This window comes from Diceros bicornis, chromosome 1 (genome assembly GCF_020826845.1).
Source record: "Diceros bicornis minor isolate mBicDic1 chromosome 1, mDicBic1.mat.cur, whole genome shotgun sequence".
NCBI classification, from domain to species: domain Eukaryota; kingdom Metazoa; phylum Chordata; class Mammalia; order Perissodactyla; family Rhinocerotidae; genus Diceros; species Diceros bicornis.
The window spans coordinates 86,787,861-86,806,765 of NC_080740.1; the positions used below are offsets into that span (position 1 = coordinate 86,787,861).

Genomic DNA, 18,905 nt, shown 5'->3' on the forward strand with positions numbered 1-18,905 from the left:
CTGGAGTGAGGCCCCGGTGTCTGCCTTTTAGACCCCGGGTGACTCTAGCGCTCCTGACGTTGGGGAGCACTGCGGCCTTCAGCAGAGGGGTGTTGGGGTCTTCATGGGCTGAAGCTGCAGGGCTCGTCCCAGGTTCTCAGAGGAGTCAGGTCTCGAGACAGTTGAGGAAGCACTGTTCTTTCATTACCAAGATGTAGTATTGGCAGGCAGAGGCCGTGAACGCCATCGACCTCCCCTACCCTCTTACAGAAGGTGAGCCCAAGGACTCAGGACCGACTCAGCCATGAGACCAGGATTAGAGCCCACAGGCCTGAATCTCTGTGTTGTTGTAGCTCCGTGGTCCGTGACCTGAGATTCTAGAAGGCAATAATAGAGGGGTCCTTGAGGGCCTCTTAGCATCCCAGAAGCCTGAGGGAATCCCTACCTTTCCCGGGTGATATTGGGCAGCTGTGGGCCAGCATTCTGTCAACCTGGTGTTTGACTCTGGTTGCCTCATGCTCATCAGGAGCTGACCCATCTGCTGTTACACTCATGCCTCTGACAGCCGTCCCTCCATCCGTTCATTAATTCAGTAAGCATTTGCCACTGTCCACTCCGTACCAGGCTCTGCGTGGGGTTCTGGGGACACAGGATGGGAAGGCTCGGTCCCTGCCCCCTGCAGCCTCCCCCATCCAGCGGAGTGGGGTACGAGTTACAGTGGAATATGACAAGGCCCGGTGGAGGCAGAACTGATCTCCCGTTAATTGAAAATGGGGAAAGAGGGCCAGCCCCGTGGCTTAGCGGTTAAGTGCGCGCACTCCGCTGCTGGCGGCCCGGGTTCGATCCCAGGCACACACCGACGCACCGCTTCTCCGGCCATGCTGAGGCCGCGTCCCACATACAGCAACTAGAAGGACGTGCAGCTATGACATACAACTATCTACTGGGGCTTTGGGGGAAAAAATAAATAAATAAAATTATTTTAAAAAAAGAGGTAAACATTTAAAAAAAAAAGAAAATGGGGAAAGAAATTAATCAATGCTTCATAGATGGAGTGTTTCTGGTTGGTGGGCTCTTTCTTTTGAAAACTTAAACCCAGTTTGTTTCAAAAATAACAATATTCAAATAGGATCTGGGCCCGCCCCATGGCTTAGCGGTTAAGTGCGCGCGCTCCGCTGCTGGCGGCCCGGGTTCGGATCCCGGGCGCACACCGACGCACCGCTTCTCCGGCCATGCTGAGGCCGCGTCCCACATACAGCAACTAGAAGGATGTGCAGCTATGACATACAACTATCTACTGGGGCTTTGGGGGGAAAATAAATAAATAAATAAAATCTTCAAATAGGATCAGAGAGTGCACAATGAAGTGTGACCTTTATCAAATCCTGCCCTCCTCCCCAGAGCCTAAGTTGCTAATAGTTTCTTGGGGATCTTTCCAGAAAATTCTTCTGTATATTCACACATACAGAGAGAGTCTTCCCTGCCCCCAGTACATGGAAACATGTTGTTCACCCTGTTCTGTAACTTGGTCCTTTCCACTTAACGGTAACTCTTGGAGAGTGGCCTTCTCCCAGCACCCATTCTTCAGCCCTATTGATGGACGTCTGGGTCGCTTCCAGAATATTAATATTATATGCAGTGCAAGAGTCAAGATCCTGACAGGCAGAGTCTCTCAATTCCTGTCCAAGGGGAGAAGATGAAGAGGGGTTATTTGGTAGTAAAAATGTGGGGAGTGAGCCCCACCCTCCCCCCCACCCCTGGCGATGCCAAGCAGGTTTAGGGTTGAAATGACATAGAAGAAGCTGCCAGTTTCTTTAAAAACTAAACATGCAACAACCGAGCAATGGCACTCCTAAGCATTTATCCCAGAGAAATGAAGACTTATGTTCACACAAAAATCTGTATACAAATGCTTGTAGTAGCTTTATTTGTAATAGGTAACAACTAGAAACAACTCAGATGTCCTTTGACCGGTGAGTGGTTATGTGCATACCATGGAATACTTTTCGGCAGTGAAAAAGAACGGACATGTATAGTTATACAACAACCTGGGTGAATCTCCAGAGAATTATGCTGGGTGAAGAAAAGCCATTCCTAAAAGGAAATGTACTGTATAATTCCGTTTATATAACATTCTTGAAATGACAAATTATAGAAATGGAGAACAGATTAGTGATTGCCAGGGATTAAGGAGGAGAAAGGTTTGGCTACAAGGGAGGAGGGTGTGGCTAGAAAAGGGCAGCATCTTTATGGTGCTGGAAACATTCTGTATCTTAATTGTATCAATGTCAATATCTTGATAGTGAGAGTGTAGATAGTTTTGCAAGCTGTTACCATTGGGATGACCTGGATCAAGGGTACTTGAGATCTCTCTGTATTATTTCTTTATCTCAAAATAAAAAGTTTAATTTAAAAAATAACAAAAAATTAAAAAAAAAAGGCAAGCTGCCAGCCGTCCCTGCTTCATCCTGCTGTGTTCTTCCCACAGCCCTCGCCTCCCACGACTACATCCTGAAGATCGTGCCCACGGTTTACGAGGACAAGAGTGGCAAGCAGCGGTACTCTTACCAGTACACGGTGGCCAACAAGGTATGCGGCCGCGCCTGGGCCCAGCTGCGTGCAATCGCGCCCTCTGCTGGCCGAGAGCAGAGGCAACAAGTGTCTGGGCGTGATGTCCGCAGGTTCCCTTCAGGGGCCTTTCCTGGGAGGCTGCTGTGGCCAGGCTCTGTCCCTGGGTAAAGATGAGAGGGCAGTCTCAGAGTCAAGGGGAGGAAGTCTAACCAGGAGATAGGGTGTGATCTGTTTAAGAAAGAGCAGGCAGGTGGCTTCCCTCAAGGTCCCAGGGGTTGCAGATGTCTGCACAGCCCTGCACCTGGCCCCAGTCCTTCAGACTCAGGATCCTGATTGGCCAGCACACGACATGCTCTGGCTCTCGGGGCACAAGCACTTTATCCGAAATCATGAGACTGAAGAATCACACTGGGATGGCCCAGGACCCCGATACTCAGTCATGGAAAAGCAGGCAGGCCTTTGTGGGAAGCAGAGCATGGTCAGAGCCAGCGGAATGGAATGGCCAACAGTTAGTGTTTTCAAGCCCAGACAGCCTCAGGTCTCCCCGGAGATGACCCCGCCAGTGGGCCGTGAATGCTTGAAGCCTGTTGGTTGAGGCCCCTCTGTAGACCCTGATGGGTGGGTCTTTCCGTTTACCACCGGGCCTCTCCTTTTTCTTCTATTCCAGGGCTGTCCAAACCCCTTAGAAGTGATATGTCGTTTAGTTCAATTAATTATGATAATAAGATTAAGAGTAGCAGCTATCATTTATTGAGTGCTTGCTATGGGCTGGATATTATGCTAAGCTGTCCCTCTCCACATCTTTTCCAGTCTGCATGACAGCTCTGACATTGAGACTATTCTCCTCCTTTTACAGATTTGTCCACTGAGGCACTGAGAGAGGGTCACAGAGTTACAAGGTGGCCAAGTGGGGATTAGAACCAGGGTCTCCTTGGGCTCCAGAGCCAGGCCTCTTGATCACATCACCCACTCAGTCTGAACAAAAGCCTTCGGGTCAGCCGGGCTGGGAGCTACTCTCTTTTGGGTGACTTGTCCCTCTGCTCTGATCCACCTGTGCTGGTGTTCTGGTGTAACTCTCCAGAAGGAATCTCTTTTCTTTTATTCACTGTCTCTTGGAGGGCATCTCGTTGTAACCCTCAAGTGCTGAGAGCATCTAACAGAGAAGGCGGATGCAGTCTGAGTGGAAAGAGCATGGGCTGTGGAGCAGACTGCCAGATCAGACCCGCTCAGTCACTCACTAGCTATGTGACCTGGGACAAGTCACATAACCACGCCATGCCTCAGTTTACTCATTTGTAAAACGGGGATGGTGCCCACCTTGTAAGACTGCTGGCAAATGAGGTGATGTTTTTAAAACTGATTAGCCCATAAAGCAGGCTTTGGGTAAATGATACCTGCTGCTACCATTTTTCATTATTTTCCTCTGTTCCTCAGCTCTGGTCTGTGACCCAGCCGGTCACTCTGCCCCATCAGCTCTCCCTGGAGAAAGCTGATATTACTTAGCCCAAGGCTTCTTCCCCCAAGGCTTTGGCAAGGGCCCAGCAGGCAGAACAGCTTGCTCAGCTCTCTCTGTGGCCTTGGCCCCAGCCTGCCCTGTGAGCAGGCGGGGCTGCAGGGCCGGTGGCAATCTGACAGAGAGGGCAGGTCTTGGGGTGTCCCTGGAGGAAGCCTCAGGGCTCGGGCCCTAGCATTTGGGGTTGGGAGTGCCCCTTTGGTTTAGTTTGGTCTCCAGTTGATGTAGACGAATGAGAGTAGCCCAGAGGTTTTCAGCATCCCAAAGTGCCCAGATCAGAGAGGACACACTGTTCATTCAGCCCCTTGGCATCCTTTAAGTCCCACGGGTGCCTTCTCAGGAAGGCTAGTGGCAGGGCTGAACCTCTCCCTCTCCCCCCTCCCCCTGCCCCCTCCCCCCACTGCCACCCCTCAGGATGTCATGTGTGGCTTAGAATGTCCCCTCCTCACTAAGCCTTCCAGACGCCCCCAGGAAGAGTTGGTCATTCATTCATGGCCCCCTCAGCACTCTGTGTCCCTCTCTCACAGCACATACTATGCTGCAGTATTGCAGATATTTTTACATCTGCCTCCTTCTCCAGACTGTGACCCCTCTGGGGATGGGGCAGGGCTTAGTCCCCTCAAGGTCCCCAGCAGCCAGCTCAGGGTGAGCACACAGGAAAGGTGCTCAGTAAACCATCGTTGAATAAATGAATAGATTTTGCGTGGCCCAGGAGTCGAAGGGGGAAATAGGCCTTTACTCAGACGGAGCCCAAATCACACTTGTCCTTTTACATCTCTGTTCTCAGATCCATATTTTGATTCTGCTTCTAGGTCATACTGTCAATTTCTAAGCCACCAAAAGGTTCAAAAATGCCCCCAGCACTGTTGCCCGTCCAGAGCCTCCGGGGGAAGGGGTGTGAGAGGAGGGGCTGGTGGAGTGTGGCTCTGGCGGGAAGAGAGAGAAGACAGCCCAGGGGACCCTCTGCGATCCAGCCCCCACCCACCATGAGATGTGGTTTGTGGGTCTGATTCTCACATCCCCCCGCCCCCCTTCTCTCTTCCTCCACCCCAGGAGTACGTCGCCTACAGCCACACGGGCCGCATCATCCCTGCCATCTGGTTCCGCTACGACCTCAGCCCCATCACGGTCAAGTACACGGAGAGACGGCAGCCTCTGTACAGGTTCATCACCACGGTGAGTGGGTGGGGCGCCCCCACCGGTCCTCGAAGAAGCAGGACACAGCCCGCAGGGCTAGGGGCTCAGGCTCTACTCAGGGGGCTTGACCCTCAGGGTGTTTGGAAATGTCATCAGAATCATGTCAATACCAATGACATTTCATCAAGAAAATACTCTCCAGAGGGAATGCCACTAAATCAATGTAATTCCGTAAGCAGATCTTTATATAGCTCAATTAGATGTTCATAATTTTCTCCAGATTTTTATTTTTATGGAAATTATTCTTAGCGGGGTTTATCCTTTTCTGTGTAAATTTTACAGTGAAGATTTAACTCATTTTTCCCCACGTCTCAGTTCCAGCTATAGCTGCTGATCTTGTCTGGTTTTGTCTTTCTTTCCTTCCTGCCTGTTCTCTTTTCTTTCTTTTTTTCTGTCATCTCCATCAAGTCCAGTGTTTTGTGGGGCAGCTTCAAGCTGATGTCAGTTTTCTTTGATGCTGATTTTTTCTATCAAGTATACTGTTTCCTGGCCTCCCATTCAAAATGTCCTTGAGGTCAGAACAGCAGGGTCACAGTGCCCTGCTTCAGCCGAGAGGCCTGGAGATGTTTGGTAAGCCAGAGTCAGCTGAGGTAGAAGAGATGGGTGATTATCCCTCCCTCACAGATTTGGAAACTGAGGCCCGAAGGCCGTTATGCTTCTCTGCAGTACCACTTCATACTTTTAATAATGATTCAAGATCAGGGGTCTTGTCCTGGATCTTTCATTTCCAGCTCTGACTAGATTTGTATTAGTCAGGACTCTGTTACAGATGAGACAGAACCCCACATCGAGCTGGCTTGAGAAGTAGGCCTCAGGCATGGCTAGATCCAGGCATGGCTAGATCCAGGCATGAACATTGTCCGAGATAGGTCTTTCTTTATCCTGCTTTCCTCTATACTGGCTTCATTTTCAAATAGAATTACCAATAGAAAGTGCCTCTTTCTCAGTAATTCCACCCCAAGTCCTGGATAGGATAGTGCTGTCATTGGCCCAGCTCAGGTCCCATGCCATCCTTGTGGCCTGGAGAATGAATGGACTGCTCCAGTTGGCCAGCCCCACCCAGACCACAAGGACAAGGATTGCGAGGGGGTGGAGTTCCCCAAGAGAAAACTCAGGGGCCAGTTAGTCGAAGCAGGAGGAGCGGGTGCTAGGAGGCAGAAGAGTCAGATGTTGGCACCAAGGCCTCCATCCCCTAATCGATGAAATAGGAATGATAATCCCAACTCTTCCTATGCCCAGGCCTCATAGGAGATCAAGAAAGGGAAGCTCTTTGCACTTACAGAAAGTCATGTGGGTACAAAGGGCGTCAAAAGTCTGGTGCTTCTGTGAGCCTCAGAACAGCCTTTTGATATTCTCTGACTCCATAAAAATTTGAAACTCATGATCAACAAAGGGCACCTAACATAACGCTAAAACACCAGGCACAGATTGGGGGAAGATATTTGCCACACATGCAAGAAAGGAGTAATCTTTAGAATTTATATACAAAGAATTCCTATAAATCAGTAAGAAAAAGTTAAGTCGCCAAAAAGAAAAATGGGTAAGGACTCAGTCGTTCACAGAAGAGACCATACTGACAGTGAAAAGATGCCCAAGTTCACTGGAAATTGGAGGAATGAGATTCAAAACAAGACCCAATTCAATCCTAAAAGACTAGCAGAAATGAAAGACCTGCCACTGCAAAGATTGGGAGGATGTGAAGTAGGGGAGGCCTGCGTGTACCATCTGGTGCACGAGTGAGTTGAGTCGGCCACTTTGGAGGGAGACGCACAAACCCTTCAACCCACAAGTCAGAGAATGTGTAAGCAAGAGATTTTACCTGAGGCCCCACAGGGTAGCACCCCAAGTGGGTCTTGGTGCTGATTCTTAGCCCTGTACTCCTACTGCAGATCCAGAATAAGACAGAAACGAAGACACGAGTAGGTGCCTCTGTGCAGGTGTGGGCTGCTCCTCAGAGGCCCTGGGGTCTGCGGCATTGACGGTGGCAGAGAAACCCCTAAGCCCACACATCACGGTGGCTTGAGAAGGATCTTGATGTCCCCCTTCTCGTTTGCTCCTGCACGCCAGACAGCTGAGGCTCTGAGCCTTAAAACCCTTTGGCAAGTGGCTGAGGAATGAAGTGTCTTCATTTATTCACTAAACATTTGCTAAAATTTACCGCGTGCTGAGCCCTTGCTGAGAAGCAGGGATAGCCGTTCCCTTCCCTCAAGCTGCTCCCGGCTGGTGGGGGAGATGGGTGAGCACGCAGAGCTGCGGTCCCATCCAGCGGGGGCTCCAGTGGAGCTGTGCATCAGGCACGGCGGTGGCCAAGAGTCCCCTCTGGAAAGTTCCAAGAAGGAAATCCTGAGAGAGGTGTTGAAGGGTGAGGAGACCTTTTCTAGACCGGTGAGTGAAGGAGAGAGGGTCTAAGCAGGGGAAGAGAACGTGCAGAGGTGCCCAGCATAGCGTGTCTTGTGAAGGCCAGGCGGCCTCTTTCCACAGGGATGGACTTCTGGGAGCTGGAGGTCCTGAGACGTCACAGGGGAGGAGCAGGTCCTTCACTGCCCAGAGGCCGAATGCCTCTGAGACCCCGTTTCCTTCTCCTCCGCCTTTGGCCACCAGCCCCTCCTCATCTCTGCCCCATCCACCTCCACCTGAGTGAGGGCCGGCTGCAGGGAACCTCCTGACGTCATTAGCCTGCTGGCTTTTCTAGAGGCCTCACACTGCCATCCTGGTTGCCACGGCAACCGTGGGGTCAGCCCCGAGTGAGGCAGCCGGCTGTCCCTGGCAGATGGCGTCATTGTGGAGCTTCACAGGCCCTTGTCACGGGGCAGCAGATGTGGGGATGGCGCTCGCAGGCAGACACACAGCACAAAGACCCCTGGAGCCCTCGAGGGGTGGGGTGGGGCCGGGATGGAAGTGGAGGCACCTGCTGTGACTTCTCTTTCTCTCTTTTTAGAATCTAACACTTGTGTGCAAAGCCCCCAAGCCCCACATGGGGGCCTCTGCAAATAGCTCCTCAGAGGGGCTGCTGAAGAGGGGTCTTAGGCCAGGATGTTGTCATGTGGCGGCTGTGGGGCTGCCGAGGCAGCTGTGGGTGGGCTGGAATGAGGGGTGGGAGCAGCAGAGGGGTGTGGGTGTGGAGGGGAGAGGCAGGTAGGGCCTCCCCAGTGCATTTCTAAGTATCAAGCACCTGGCTTATTCAGGGTTGTCCCTCTAGGGTCTTTATGGCCAGAAAGGACCTGTTCATCCCAAGGCCTAGCGGAGGAGCCTTCGTCCTCCAGAAAGCCTCCACCAGGCTGCCCCGGGGCTCCTCTCTTTGGGCCCCCAGGACAACTTGCTCAGACCTCCGCTTTGTGCTATTCCAGAAAATTCCACCACTAAGAATAAGCAGATGGTGTTTAACCATATGCAAGCGATCCCCGTCAGAGTGCCTCCTCCCACACATGCACATTTGTCCCCTGTCCCTGCCACTTGCTGAAGCCCCATTTTTGAGATTGCCTTCAAGTGGGTGGTGGTGACAGATTGGATGGCTTCGGAGGTGTCACATCTCTTTCCTTGTGTGTTTTATTCTATTGGGGGGGAACAGCCAGAAGTCGCAATGTACCAAATTGGGCCAGTATGGCCATGATAGGTTTGGCCACCAGAAAGTATGGGCTGGTGGTGACATGCTCCCGTTGGGCAGCAGGGATCAATGAATTAGACAGAGTGCCTGCCCTCAAGGTGCTCCTTGCCCGTGGAAGAATCCCGCAAACTTTAGGTTGTGCTTCATTGTTGCCAGGCCTGATTGTGATGAGCTCCAGGTCTGATTCACCTCTGTGTCTGCAGCATCCAGTGCAGGGCCTGGCCTGGACAGAGGTGCTCAGAAATATACAAGGGACAGCTGCTTGAAGAAGTGATCATAGAGCTACACTTAATAAGCATCTCCTATGTGCTGGGCAATTTTACAGTTGTCTCCTTTAACCCTCCCAGGAACCCTCCAAGGTAGATGTTATCATTTCTGTTTTATATATGAATTAGCTGAGGCCCAGAGAGTTAAAGAAAGTCATCCAAGATCACACAGCCAGTAAATGGCAAGGCTAGGACTTGACCCCAACGCTTGCCTCTGCCACATCCCCCACCACCCCCACCCAGCTTGGGAGCTTCCATCTTCCAGAACAAAGGCTCTCAAGGATGTTCCAGCAACAGAGCCCCTGGAAGCCACAGAGCCCTTGGTAGGACACCAGGGTCACTTGATACAGTGACTTCCATCCTGGGACTCAGGAAGAAATATCAGAGCAGGAAACAAAGCGATATTGTGAACATGTGTGATAAAATCACAGTCACGCACATACAAACCGTAAAAAAAATGCAAGCTGTCCATCTGAGACTAGTTGGCTGGTGGTTTACTAGTGTGCCTGCCCATATCTGATTACCTTTCACTCATCTGGGCACCTGCACAAATCTGTCATAGACAGAAGGCAGCAGGTGCCTGGGCCGGGGTGGGGACGGTGAAAAGAATTGAGAGGAGACGGAATGTTTTACCCACTAACGTATGAGTTGGGAAAAGAGCAGCTTTGTAGCTGGACCAGCACAACAGCCCTTTCAGAGCCTCAGTTCTCGCCTACTCAGACGTCCCTCCGTGTGTCTCTCTCCCCAGGACGGTGAGCTGCAGGGAGGCAGGGCTGGGGCTTAGTCATCCCTGGTCTCCAGGTGGGTGATAAATGGGTGTCAGACAATGAGCAGACAGATAGAGGGGTGTGCACCTTGGTCCACCCCCCAGGACAATTTCTATTATCTGAGGAACAGAACAGAACCCAAATTAGCAGCTCAGTTATTCGGGTCTGGCAATGTGCAAAAAACTTCAGATCCTTCCGGACGTCTGAGCAGAGCTAGATCTTCCAGAAGGTTGTGAACTGGAGACAGATTGCTCTAGCTGATCTGCACACAGATTTCTCAGTTGGAGCAGAAGCTCCTGGTGCTTGCTTTTCTGAGGCAGATTCTGAGATGTATATAAGGGATATTAGAATGGAATGGCTCCATTTTACAAACTACACTTATTTTTACGGCCACACAGCTTCTTCATAAACTTTGCTGATGGGACCCCTGACTTCAGGACATTTGATAGGTAAAACTTAACAGAACTGAGGAAACAAAATATAAAGAAGCCGTCCGTGCACGAAGATGGAGACTGAGGGGAGCCTTCAGGTTGGGGGTGCAGCAGGTGGTCTAACAGGAAAAGCAGGCCCTTTGCAGCCTCCCAGACCTGGATTCTCATCACCCCACCCACTTGGTAGCCGTGTGACCTTGGACAAGTCAGTCCCTCTCTGAGCCTCTGTTTTCCCCTCTGTGAAATGGAGGTCACCCCATTCCTCCTAGTACTTGCAAGGATTGAATGAGAAAGCAGAAGAAAGTGCCGTCTCGGGCTCGGCACACAGTAGGTGCTCAACTGAGGTGGGTTTTTTCAGAGAGGAAGGTGGGTATTTTGCAGCTGCAGCCATTGTAAAAATGGCGGGGAGAGGACTCCGCTCTCCTCCCTCCCCAGCCCCTGCACTAGAGGGTGGGAGTGGGGGGGCTGCCAGGTGTGACACCGCTGGGGAGAGACCAACACATGCTCTCCTCCCCACCTCACCAGGGCCCAGTCACCAGCCTCCCTTCCACGACCGCCCCCACCCCCGTCTAGCGACGGCTTGGGTGTTCTCATCCCAGGCTCCAGGCTGTCTGCCGCCACTGGCATCTGATGGGACTCCAATTCATTATTTATTTCCTCATACCGTGCCTTTTCCACAAGCATTTCAAGCAATGCTGACTGGACGAGGAAAGTGAATGAATGGTTTCCGAGCACTTGCAGTACAGCAGGCAGCTAGCAAGAGGGCATCTCCGTCCTCAGAGTGGGCCCCATTTTACAGATGAGAGAAACTGAGGCTCAGAGAGGTTAACTGGCTTTCGCGGCCAGGGTCTCAGAGCTGGGATCGGAGCCCAGAGATGTTTACTCCAGAGCCTGCAGTCTTCCCCCCGGTGCGGGGGGGGGGGGGTGCTTCTACATTGCACACTATGGAAAAGTAAGTGGAGGCGGAGGGGCGAGGCCTGGACAGCGTTAGTGCTGCCGGAACAACAGAGGGATTCAGCCCTCTAGTCAGTGTGGTTGGAACACATCCTTTCCATATTATAAGAAATTAAGAGCTGTAATTAAAATGTGAGAGAAATACACACAGACACCCTTCTTTTCAAGGTAGACAAGCTGACTTCATTCTCTCCACAGTAGGAGGCCAGGAAGCTGGCAGAGCCACCGGGAGGAAGTCTCTGCTGAAGAACAAAGGGGCATTATTGATGACTTCTGGTCAAAGCAAAGTACTGTGCTCCTCTCAGACTCACTGGGGCCTGGATATCGAATTGTCCTTGTTTTCATTTCTGGAGCTGGGGCTGCTGACCAGAGTAGAGTTGCCTGTGCTGGCTGTGGTGGCCTTTCCTGGCTCAGTGTCCCTGCTCCTTCATCACCACCACACACACACCCACAGGTTGTCCCCCTGCCTCGGGGCCTGGTTGTGAGGTACAAGAGTATGGCAGTAGTGAGGGACCAAGGGAACAGGCATTCAAGGGTGCATGTGTGACAGGGACACTCCTGTTCAATCTCACAGCAGTCCTGAGGGGTGAGGAGTAGCCTTCCCATTTTTAAAAGTAAGGAACTCAGGCACCGGGAGCTGGGGTGACGTAAGGGCTCGCTGCTACACCATCCTGAGTCTCCTCCTCCACACCCTTGCTCCTGGCTGACGCCCGAGAGTGGGCAACCTTTGCCCCGGCCTTGGGCGTGGAATTCTGCTCTCCCCTGAAAAGTCATTCATTCATTCGTTCATTCTTGCACTCACTCACCCACTCCTCATTCATTCTTTCTCACCTAATCACTCCTTGACTTACTCAGTGAACGTGTACTGAGTGCCTGCTGTGTGTCAGGTACCTCTGCTGTCTTCTCTCCCCTGCGCACTTGGGAAAACAAGAGTTGAAGCAGTAGGGTTGAGGTGGGGCGTAGGGAGACATGAGGAGTCCCTGACTGGCCAAAGTAAGGAAAGAACCTCTGGCCTAGGTGCTTTGCCCCCGAGGGATGTTCTTCGTCACGGACGTTCTTGGCGCTTACCGGAGGAAGTACCTGTCCAGGCCTCAGTTACCCCATCTGTAGAGTGGGCCCTTGGAGTGCTTGGGGCCTGGGCAACTGCAAAGAAGCTGCTGATGGTGCCTGGGACACCCTTTCTGTCCTGTCTGTCTGTGAATTGACTTGTCCTCTGATTAAAGAGCCAGGTAGAAAATGGAAGTCGGACCCACAGGCCTGCTCTGGGGAGTAAGTGATATTTTACCCATTGTTCTTTTTAGAGTGGGTCTCAGAGAGGTTTAGAGAATCTCAGATCTTAGCAACAAGGTTGGAGCCTTCCGGTCAACTGAAAGATGGGGTCGGGTATCAGTTACTGAGCACCTGCTAGGTGCCCGGCGCTTGGAGGCATTTCCCGCAGCGTGACGATTGGCAAGGTAGGGGTCGTTTTCCCATTTTCTAGATGAAGAAACTGAGACCCAGAAAGGCTCTCCCATGGCTGGAGTTAGTCAGTGACAGCCACCACTCAGCCTCCACAGGCCAAGCTCTTTCTGTTGCCACAGCAGGTTAGGCCCCGGTGGACTCCCCAGTGCTCCCCTCACCCCACTCTGCCTGAGTCCAGAGTGTACAGTGAGGAGGTCCGTGGCTCTTAGCCTCTGTGCCCCATGGAGGCCTGGTTCCCCTAGCGCTTCTGCCTGCAGAGCAGCAGGCCTTGGAAACTACATGTCGTGGGCATGAATTGCTTTATTTTCATTTTTATTCATTTGTGTTCATCTTGGGCCCCGTCCCCACAGGTCAGGGATATGCCAAGTCAGTGTCCTCCCTGACTTGTGATAGGGCACAGGCGGCTGAGCTGGGAACTATCAGTAGATACACGGGGAGCTCACTGCAGGCCCTCCTGAGATCCAGGCCGACAGAGACTCACTCAGGGACAGGGTCTGCTGCTTAGTGGTCCATGCTCCCAGGGCCTCAGTTTCCCCACAGCTGTGTGTTTCTTGTGTACATCAATACACATGTTGTTGCCTCCTGCTCTGGGCCAGCCCAGTGAAAGGAGGCTTCAGACTGGGTGCCAGGTGTATGTGAATCATAGGCACACTCGGGTTCTGGAGTGTGCAGATGAATATAGATGTGTGTGTGTGGTTATTTTTTATTTTTTATCATTTGCTTCATTGTACTTAAGTCACATTTTCCTATCCTCTGATCCAAGCTCTAAAAGCATTTTGCGGTGTAAAATCTCCCATCATCTGATCCACTCTACCGAAATAAGTCAGCTTCCCTGCCGTCATCTTCCTTGAAAAGGGCCCCTGCGTCATGCTCCTAGGCTGGCAGGGAGAGGCCGTGCCTGGTGAAAACACTTCATAATAATCCCCCCAGCGCCCCCCGTCCTCTTGCTTCCCTGGGGGGCTGCTTTGGTTTCTTGGGCTGTTATTACTGGAATGCCAGCTGCTCCACTTACAGCCCTCCGTACAGACCTGCTCTGTCTGTCTTGGGCCTCACAGGCCTCCACTTAGCTCATCTCTTGGAAATATCATTTTAAAAATAAACGCCTGTTCAATTCGCACTTCCCTCTTGCCTCCCCTGTGTCTCCTGGCCTCCTCCACGTGGCGCCAGAGGATCCATTAAGGCACTGCCATCTCCCAGAGCCCTCCAGTGGTCAAGTGTTAGTGACTGGCCAGCTACCCAGCGGTGCCTTCAGGGTGGCCTCGGGGGCCCTCTGGGGCTGTCCAACTTGGCTTCTCCTGAGTCCTGTGGTCATTTAAGTGTCGCTTAAATGTGGCATGGGAGAAAGAGTGAGAGCTCTGGAAGTGGACAGACTTGGCTCTGCCACACACTTACTATATGACATTGGACAAATTATTTCCCTCTCTGGGCCCCATGGGTACGTGAGTGAAGAGGTGCCTCCCTCCTAGGCATACAGGGTGATGGGTGTTATTGGTTCTTATGAATGGCATAAAGTATGTTCTCAAGGGGAAAAATACATTTAAAGTTTCCTTGCAGGGGCTGGCCTGTGGTGGCATAGCGGTTAAGTTTGTGCACTCTGCTTCGGCGGTCCGGGGTTCACAGGTTCAGATCTCAGGCATGGACCGACGCACCGCTTGTCAAGCCATGCTGTGGCAGCGTCCCATATAAAGTAGAGGAAGATGGGTACGATGTTAGGTCAGGGCCGGTCTTCCTCAGCAAAAAAAAAAAAAAAAAAGGTTTCCTTGCAAATCTTCTGTGAACTTCTTTTATCTTCTATCATCCATAATTTGCTTTTTTATAGCACCAGGAAGCCAACTCATAGGTAGACCAGAATTTTTTTTTTTTTTTGTGAGGAAGATCAGCCCTGAGGTAACATCCATGCTAATCCTCCTCCTTTTGCTGAGGAAGACCGGCCCTGAGCTAACATCTATTACCAATCCTCCTCCTTTTTTTTTTCCCCCAAAGCCCCAGTAGATAGTTGTATGTCATAGTTGCACGTCCTTCTAGCTGCTGTATGTGGGAAGCAGCCTCAGCATGGCCGGAGAAGCAGTGCGTCAGTGCGCGCCTGGGATGCGAACCCGGGCCGCCAGCAGCGGAGCGCATGCACTTAACCACTAAGCCACGGGGCCAGCCCAGACCAGAAATTTTTGAGTAAAACATAGCATTATTTTTGTCCATCACGAGTGGAGTTCTGACGACTTCAAGGTAAAGTTAGCACTTCAGCGGGGCGCTTCATGCCTGAGAAGCAGCAAGTGTCACATTAAGAGTGCAGACTCCCAAGTTTTGAACCCCAGTTCAGCCACTAATCACTGTGGCATTGGACAACCGATTCAGTGTCTCTGCCTCAGTTTCCCTGGCTGTAAAATCAGCATAAGAGTAGTACTGACCTCCCGGGGTTGGCCTGGGGATGGTGAGGTGGGAGGCGGGAAGCACTTCAGACCGTGCCTGGCACAGGAAGGTGCTGTGTGAGCGCTGTCCGTCTGTTGTGGGCATTATGTTGTTATGTGGCAGGAGGTTAGGAAGTACGGACACACAGGTGGCGTTTGTTATCATCCCACTGCTACAGCAGTTCTTGATCGGGGGCAGTTTTGACAATGTTTGGAGACAGTTTGGTTGTCACAACAGAGAGGAGAGGGTACTGTTGGCATCTGATGGTAAAGGCCCAGATGCTGCTAAATGTCCTTCAATGCACAGGACAGCCCCCACAGCAAAGAATTATCTGGTCCCAAAAGTAAATAGTGTGATACCGTAAGGAACTCTGCCCTAATATAAGCTTTCTGGTGGCACCGTAGGCCCATCTGTCATCTGTAGCACTTGCCTGGGTTCTGTTTTGCATTTATTGGTATGATTATTTGATTACTACCCATCCCACTGATACAACGCTCAGGCTTCTGAGCGTGAGAGATTTATTTCTCGCTCCAGGCCATCCAGGCCAGCGCTGCCTAGTCAGCCCGCCCCAGATCTCAGTCAAGGCAGCACTGGGCCTGGACCTGTCAGACCCAAGTTCAGGTGCCAGGATTGCCACTTCCTGGCTGTATGACCTTGGGCCAGTGGTGCTGCCTTTCTGAACCTCCATTCCTTCGTCTGCAAATGGGATTATAAATATCTGATAAATTTAGAGTAGAAGTTAAGACCGCAGGCTCCAGGGTCAAGACACACCTGAATTCAGGTGACAGCTCTACTACTTACTGTGTGAACTTAGTTACCTAACTAAGCCTCAGTTTCCTCATCTGTGAAATGGGTCTAATAATCCCCTTCCTCATTCAGAGAGTTAATATGGGAATTAAAGGAGCTGATGATTACTATGATTATTATTAAATTCGTCATCCAACAAATGGGTTTTTTTGAGCCCTAAGTATGTTCCGGACCCCAATGGTTATCATGTGGTGGGCATAATGGGGCAGAGCATCTGTACTTGCTGAGCTCATCATCTCTGAGCTCATCATCTCATGATTTAGGAGGGGTCGGGCCTGGCACTCGCTCCAGTGCTGACCTCTGACCTTCCCCCCTTTCAGATCTGTGCCATCATTGGTGGGACCTTTACTGTTGCCGGCATTCTGGACTCATGTATCTTCACAGCCTCAGAGGCCTGGAAGAAGATCCAGCTGGGCAAGATGCATTGACAACCCGCCCGGCCCCATGGCCGAGAACCCAGGGAGACCGCCAGCCCTGCCTCCAGCGCCCTGTCCCCTCCTGCCCTCTATCTGGCCGAGGATCTGGCTGTGTCCCAAAGTGGTGGTGTAGGAGGTGGGGGTGGCTCATGGTTTCGCAGCTACCTCTTTTCCCCGAGTTTAATTTTAGACGAATTACGCTGCCTGAAGTAGTGGTGCCCCTTTCTCTGTAGAGCCCCAAGATCAGAGTCAGGCAAGGGGGGCTCGGGGATATTGGGGACCACTCCTGAGGGCTGCAGTCCCTTTCCTCTTAGGGGAACAGCCCAGAATCTACGTTGACCAGCTCTCAGCCAGCCTCTGACAATCTCGAAGCCCCCACCACTTGGACACACTAATCGCTTGGCTTCTCCCCTGGCGCAGCCAACCCACAGACCTGGGCTCTCGGCTTTGGACCAGGCTGTCCAAAGGTACCTCCCGCCTGGCGCCTTCAACACAAGATGGTACTTCCCAGGCAAGGCCCTGAGATGTGGCGCTGTAGATGGAACCCTCACTCCCGCTCCAACCCTTCCTGCCTGACCTCGAGTCCAGGCCTCAAGTCCCTTACCCGCATCCCTTTCTTTTTCTCCCAAGAAGCAGATGCCCAGTTGTTGGGCAGCAGCGGCGGAGACTCAAGTCTGCCCACTGGTCAGTGGGCGGGTGGCAAGTTCCCTTCCTCTCTCACCTTGCTCCTTTAACCCTGTGCCAATGTGCCTCGGCCCCTGTGCTGTGTGGCAACAGCATCTCTTAGGGGAGGGGCTGGTTGTGACTGGGAAGTCATCCTTTGAGAAGCAGACGTGGTTTGCGCACTTATGTCCAGATGGGAAGCATCCTTCTCTGCAACCCTAAAATAATCAGGTCTCGGCCTCTCCCAGACGGCCACCGTCAGTCCCAAGGCCTTAGGTGGGGGAAGCAAAGCAGACCAGCCCATCTCCCGGCTGTGGACGTCCACATTCCGGGCTCCCAGGGGTGCACAGCACTGGAACCTCTCTGCGGCTCAGTTGTAGCCCACTTGCCACTGAGCTGCCCCACTGGCTGGCCACACACCAACATGATCCTTGTCCCTGGGCGGCCCCACTGTCTCCCCACGTGCTCCTGGCGTGGGTCCCTACCCCACTGCTCCCCTTCATCCTTCCCCTTTAGTCCTGAAAGGGAGCAGCAATGGTCCAGGCACTAATTCCACGCAGGGAATTTTAGGTATGCCCTCCTCTCCCAGGGAAAGAGCTGCCCGCCTGTTTTCCATTTATATTAAGATTGTTTGCATACTTTTGTAATTAAGGGGAGTGTCCAGTGGAAGGAGTTTTTAAATTATCTTTATGGATAGCTCAAGTCTCTGCCATTTGTAATGTTGGGCTCAGAATTCCAATTAGAAAAGCTTCCCCTTTTGCATATGAGTTGACTGATGTTGTGAATGTAAACTGCATTTGGTTATTTCTGGTATCTGTGGCCAGTGAATGGATTTTTTTTACGTTCTGTTCCCCAGTTACAGAAGGAGTCCTTTTGGTGTGTGAATACGTGCGCCTGTAGAGGGTGGGCAGGGCGGGGTGGGGAGATGTGTGGCATGCACATGAGCTGAAATTCCACTTTTATGCATTTTTTTAAAAAAACTCTTGCGGACATATGGGATGTCGGTTTCCTCTGAGACACCTCTGACCCGTTCTTTTAAACAAAATCTCCAGGGAAAAAAATGTTTTAGCTCTTTCCCCACTCATTGGTTTCAAATAGATTAAAAGGCTGATTTTCAGAAATACTGCTGTGTGTTTCTTTCTACTTGATTGTGGCTGAGTAGCCTGGAGTCACAGTCGGCCTGGGATTTAATTCCAGAGGAGAGAATTGGGAAATGTGGAAAAAAATCTGTGAGGAGGATCCGAAAGTCAAGACCCTTTGGATGCAGCCCTTCCTTTACTGAATCCCTACTGAATGTTCTGGACCTGCCACTTTCGAGCTGTGCAGCCTCAGGCCAGGTCCTTAACTTCTCAGTGCCTCAGTTTCCTCTGGTGAAAATGGGGATAGTAATAACCTCATAGGGCTGTTGCGGAAATTAAATCTATAATATGCAAGTAAATCATACTGGATCAGAATGAGCTTACATGTGCAGGAAAGCTGTACATGGTAAATTTTCAAAAATGGTACTTGTGCCGTATAATCCCCCAACAGAATATAATCTCCTTGAGAACAGTGCTAACCTCTTCTCGCAGCTTTGAGCTAAGGGCTGCATCAGTGAAAGGTATTTCATAAATTCTTGATTCCCAGGGATCTGGCATTCCTTTTTCAACCCTAAGCTCCGCAAAAGCAGATCAGAAGCAGCTATGAGAAAGGGGCTTAACGGATACTTGCCCTCCTGCTGTGCAGTCCTTCGAGGCCTTCCCCCGGAAGAGCACGAACGTGGATAAACACATCAGAGATGAATGTGGGAGCAAACAGTCTGCCAGAAACTTGTCATTGACCTTCCCCATTCTCTTTTGAACATCCTGTCTGATACCTGAGTTATTGTGAC

At 51.5% G+C, this 18,905-nt stretch overlaps 1 protein-coding gene across 1 annotated transcript in view; it reads left to right on the forward strand.

Moving 5' to 3' along the window:
- Positions 1-17,943, forward strand: part of ERGIC1 (endoplasmic reticulum-golgi intermediate compartment 1) — a 105,429-nt gene extending 87,486 nt beyond the window's left edge. Inside the window, exons 8-10 of the mRNA XM_058546092.1 lie at positions 2,468-2,568; positions 5,117-5,239; positions 16,277-17,943. Of these exons, the coding sequence (XP_058402075.1) occupies positions 2,468-2,568; positions 5,117-5,239; positions 16,277-16,384 (332 nt within the window). The 3' untranslated portion in view covers positions 16,385-17,943. The remainder of the gene's footprint in view (positions 1-2,467; positions 2,569-5,116; positions 5,240-16,276) is intronic.
- The last annotated feature ends 962 nt before the right edge of the window (positions 17,944-18,905 follow it).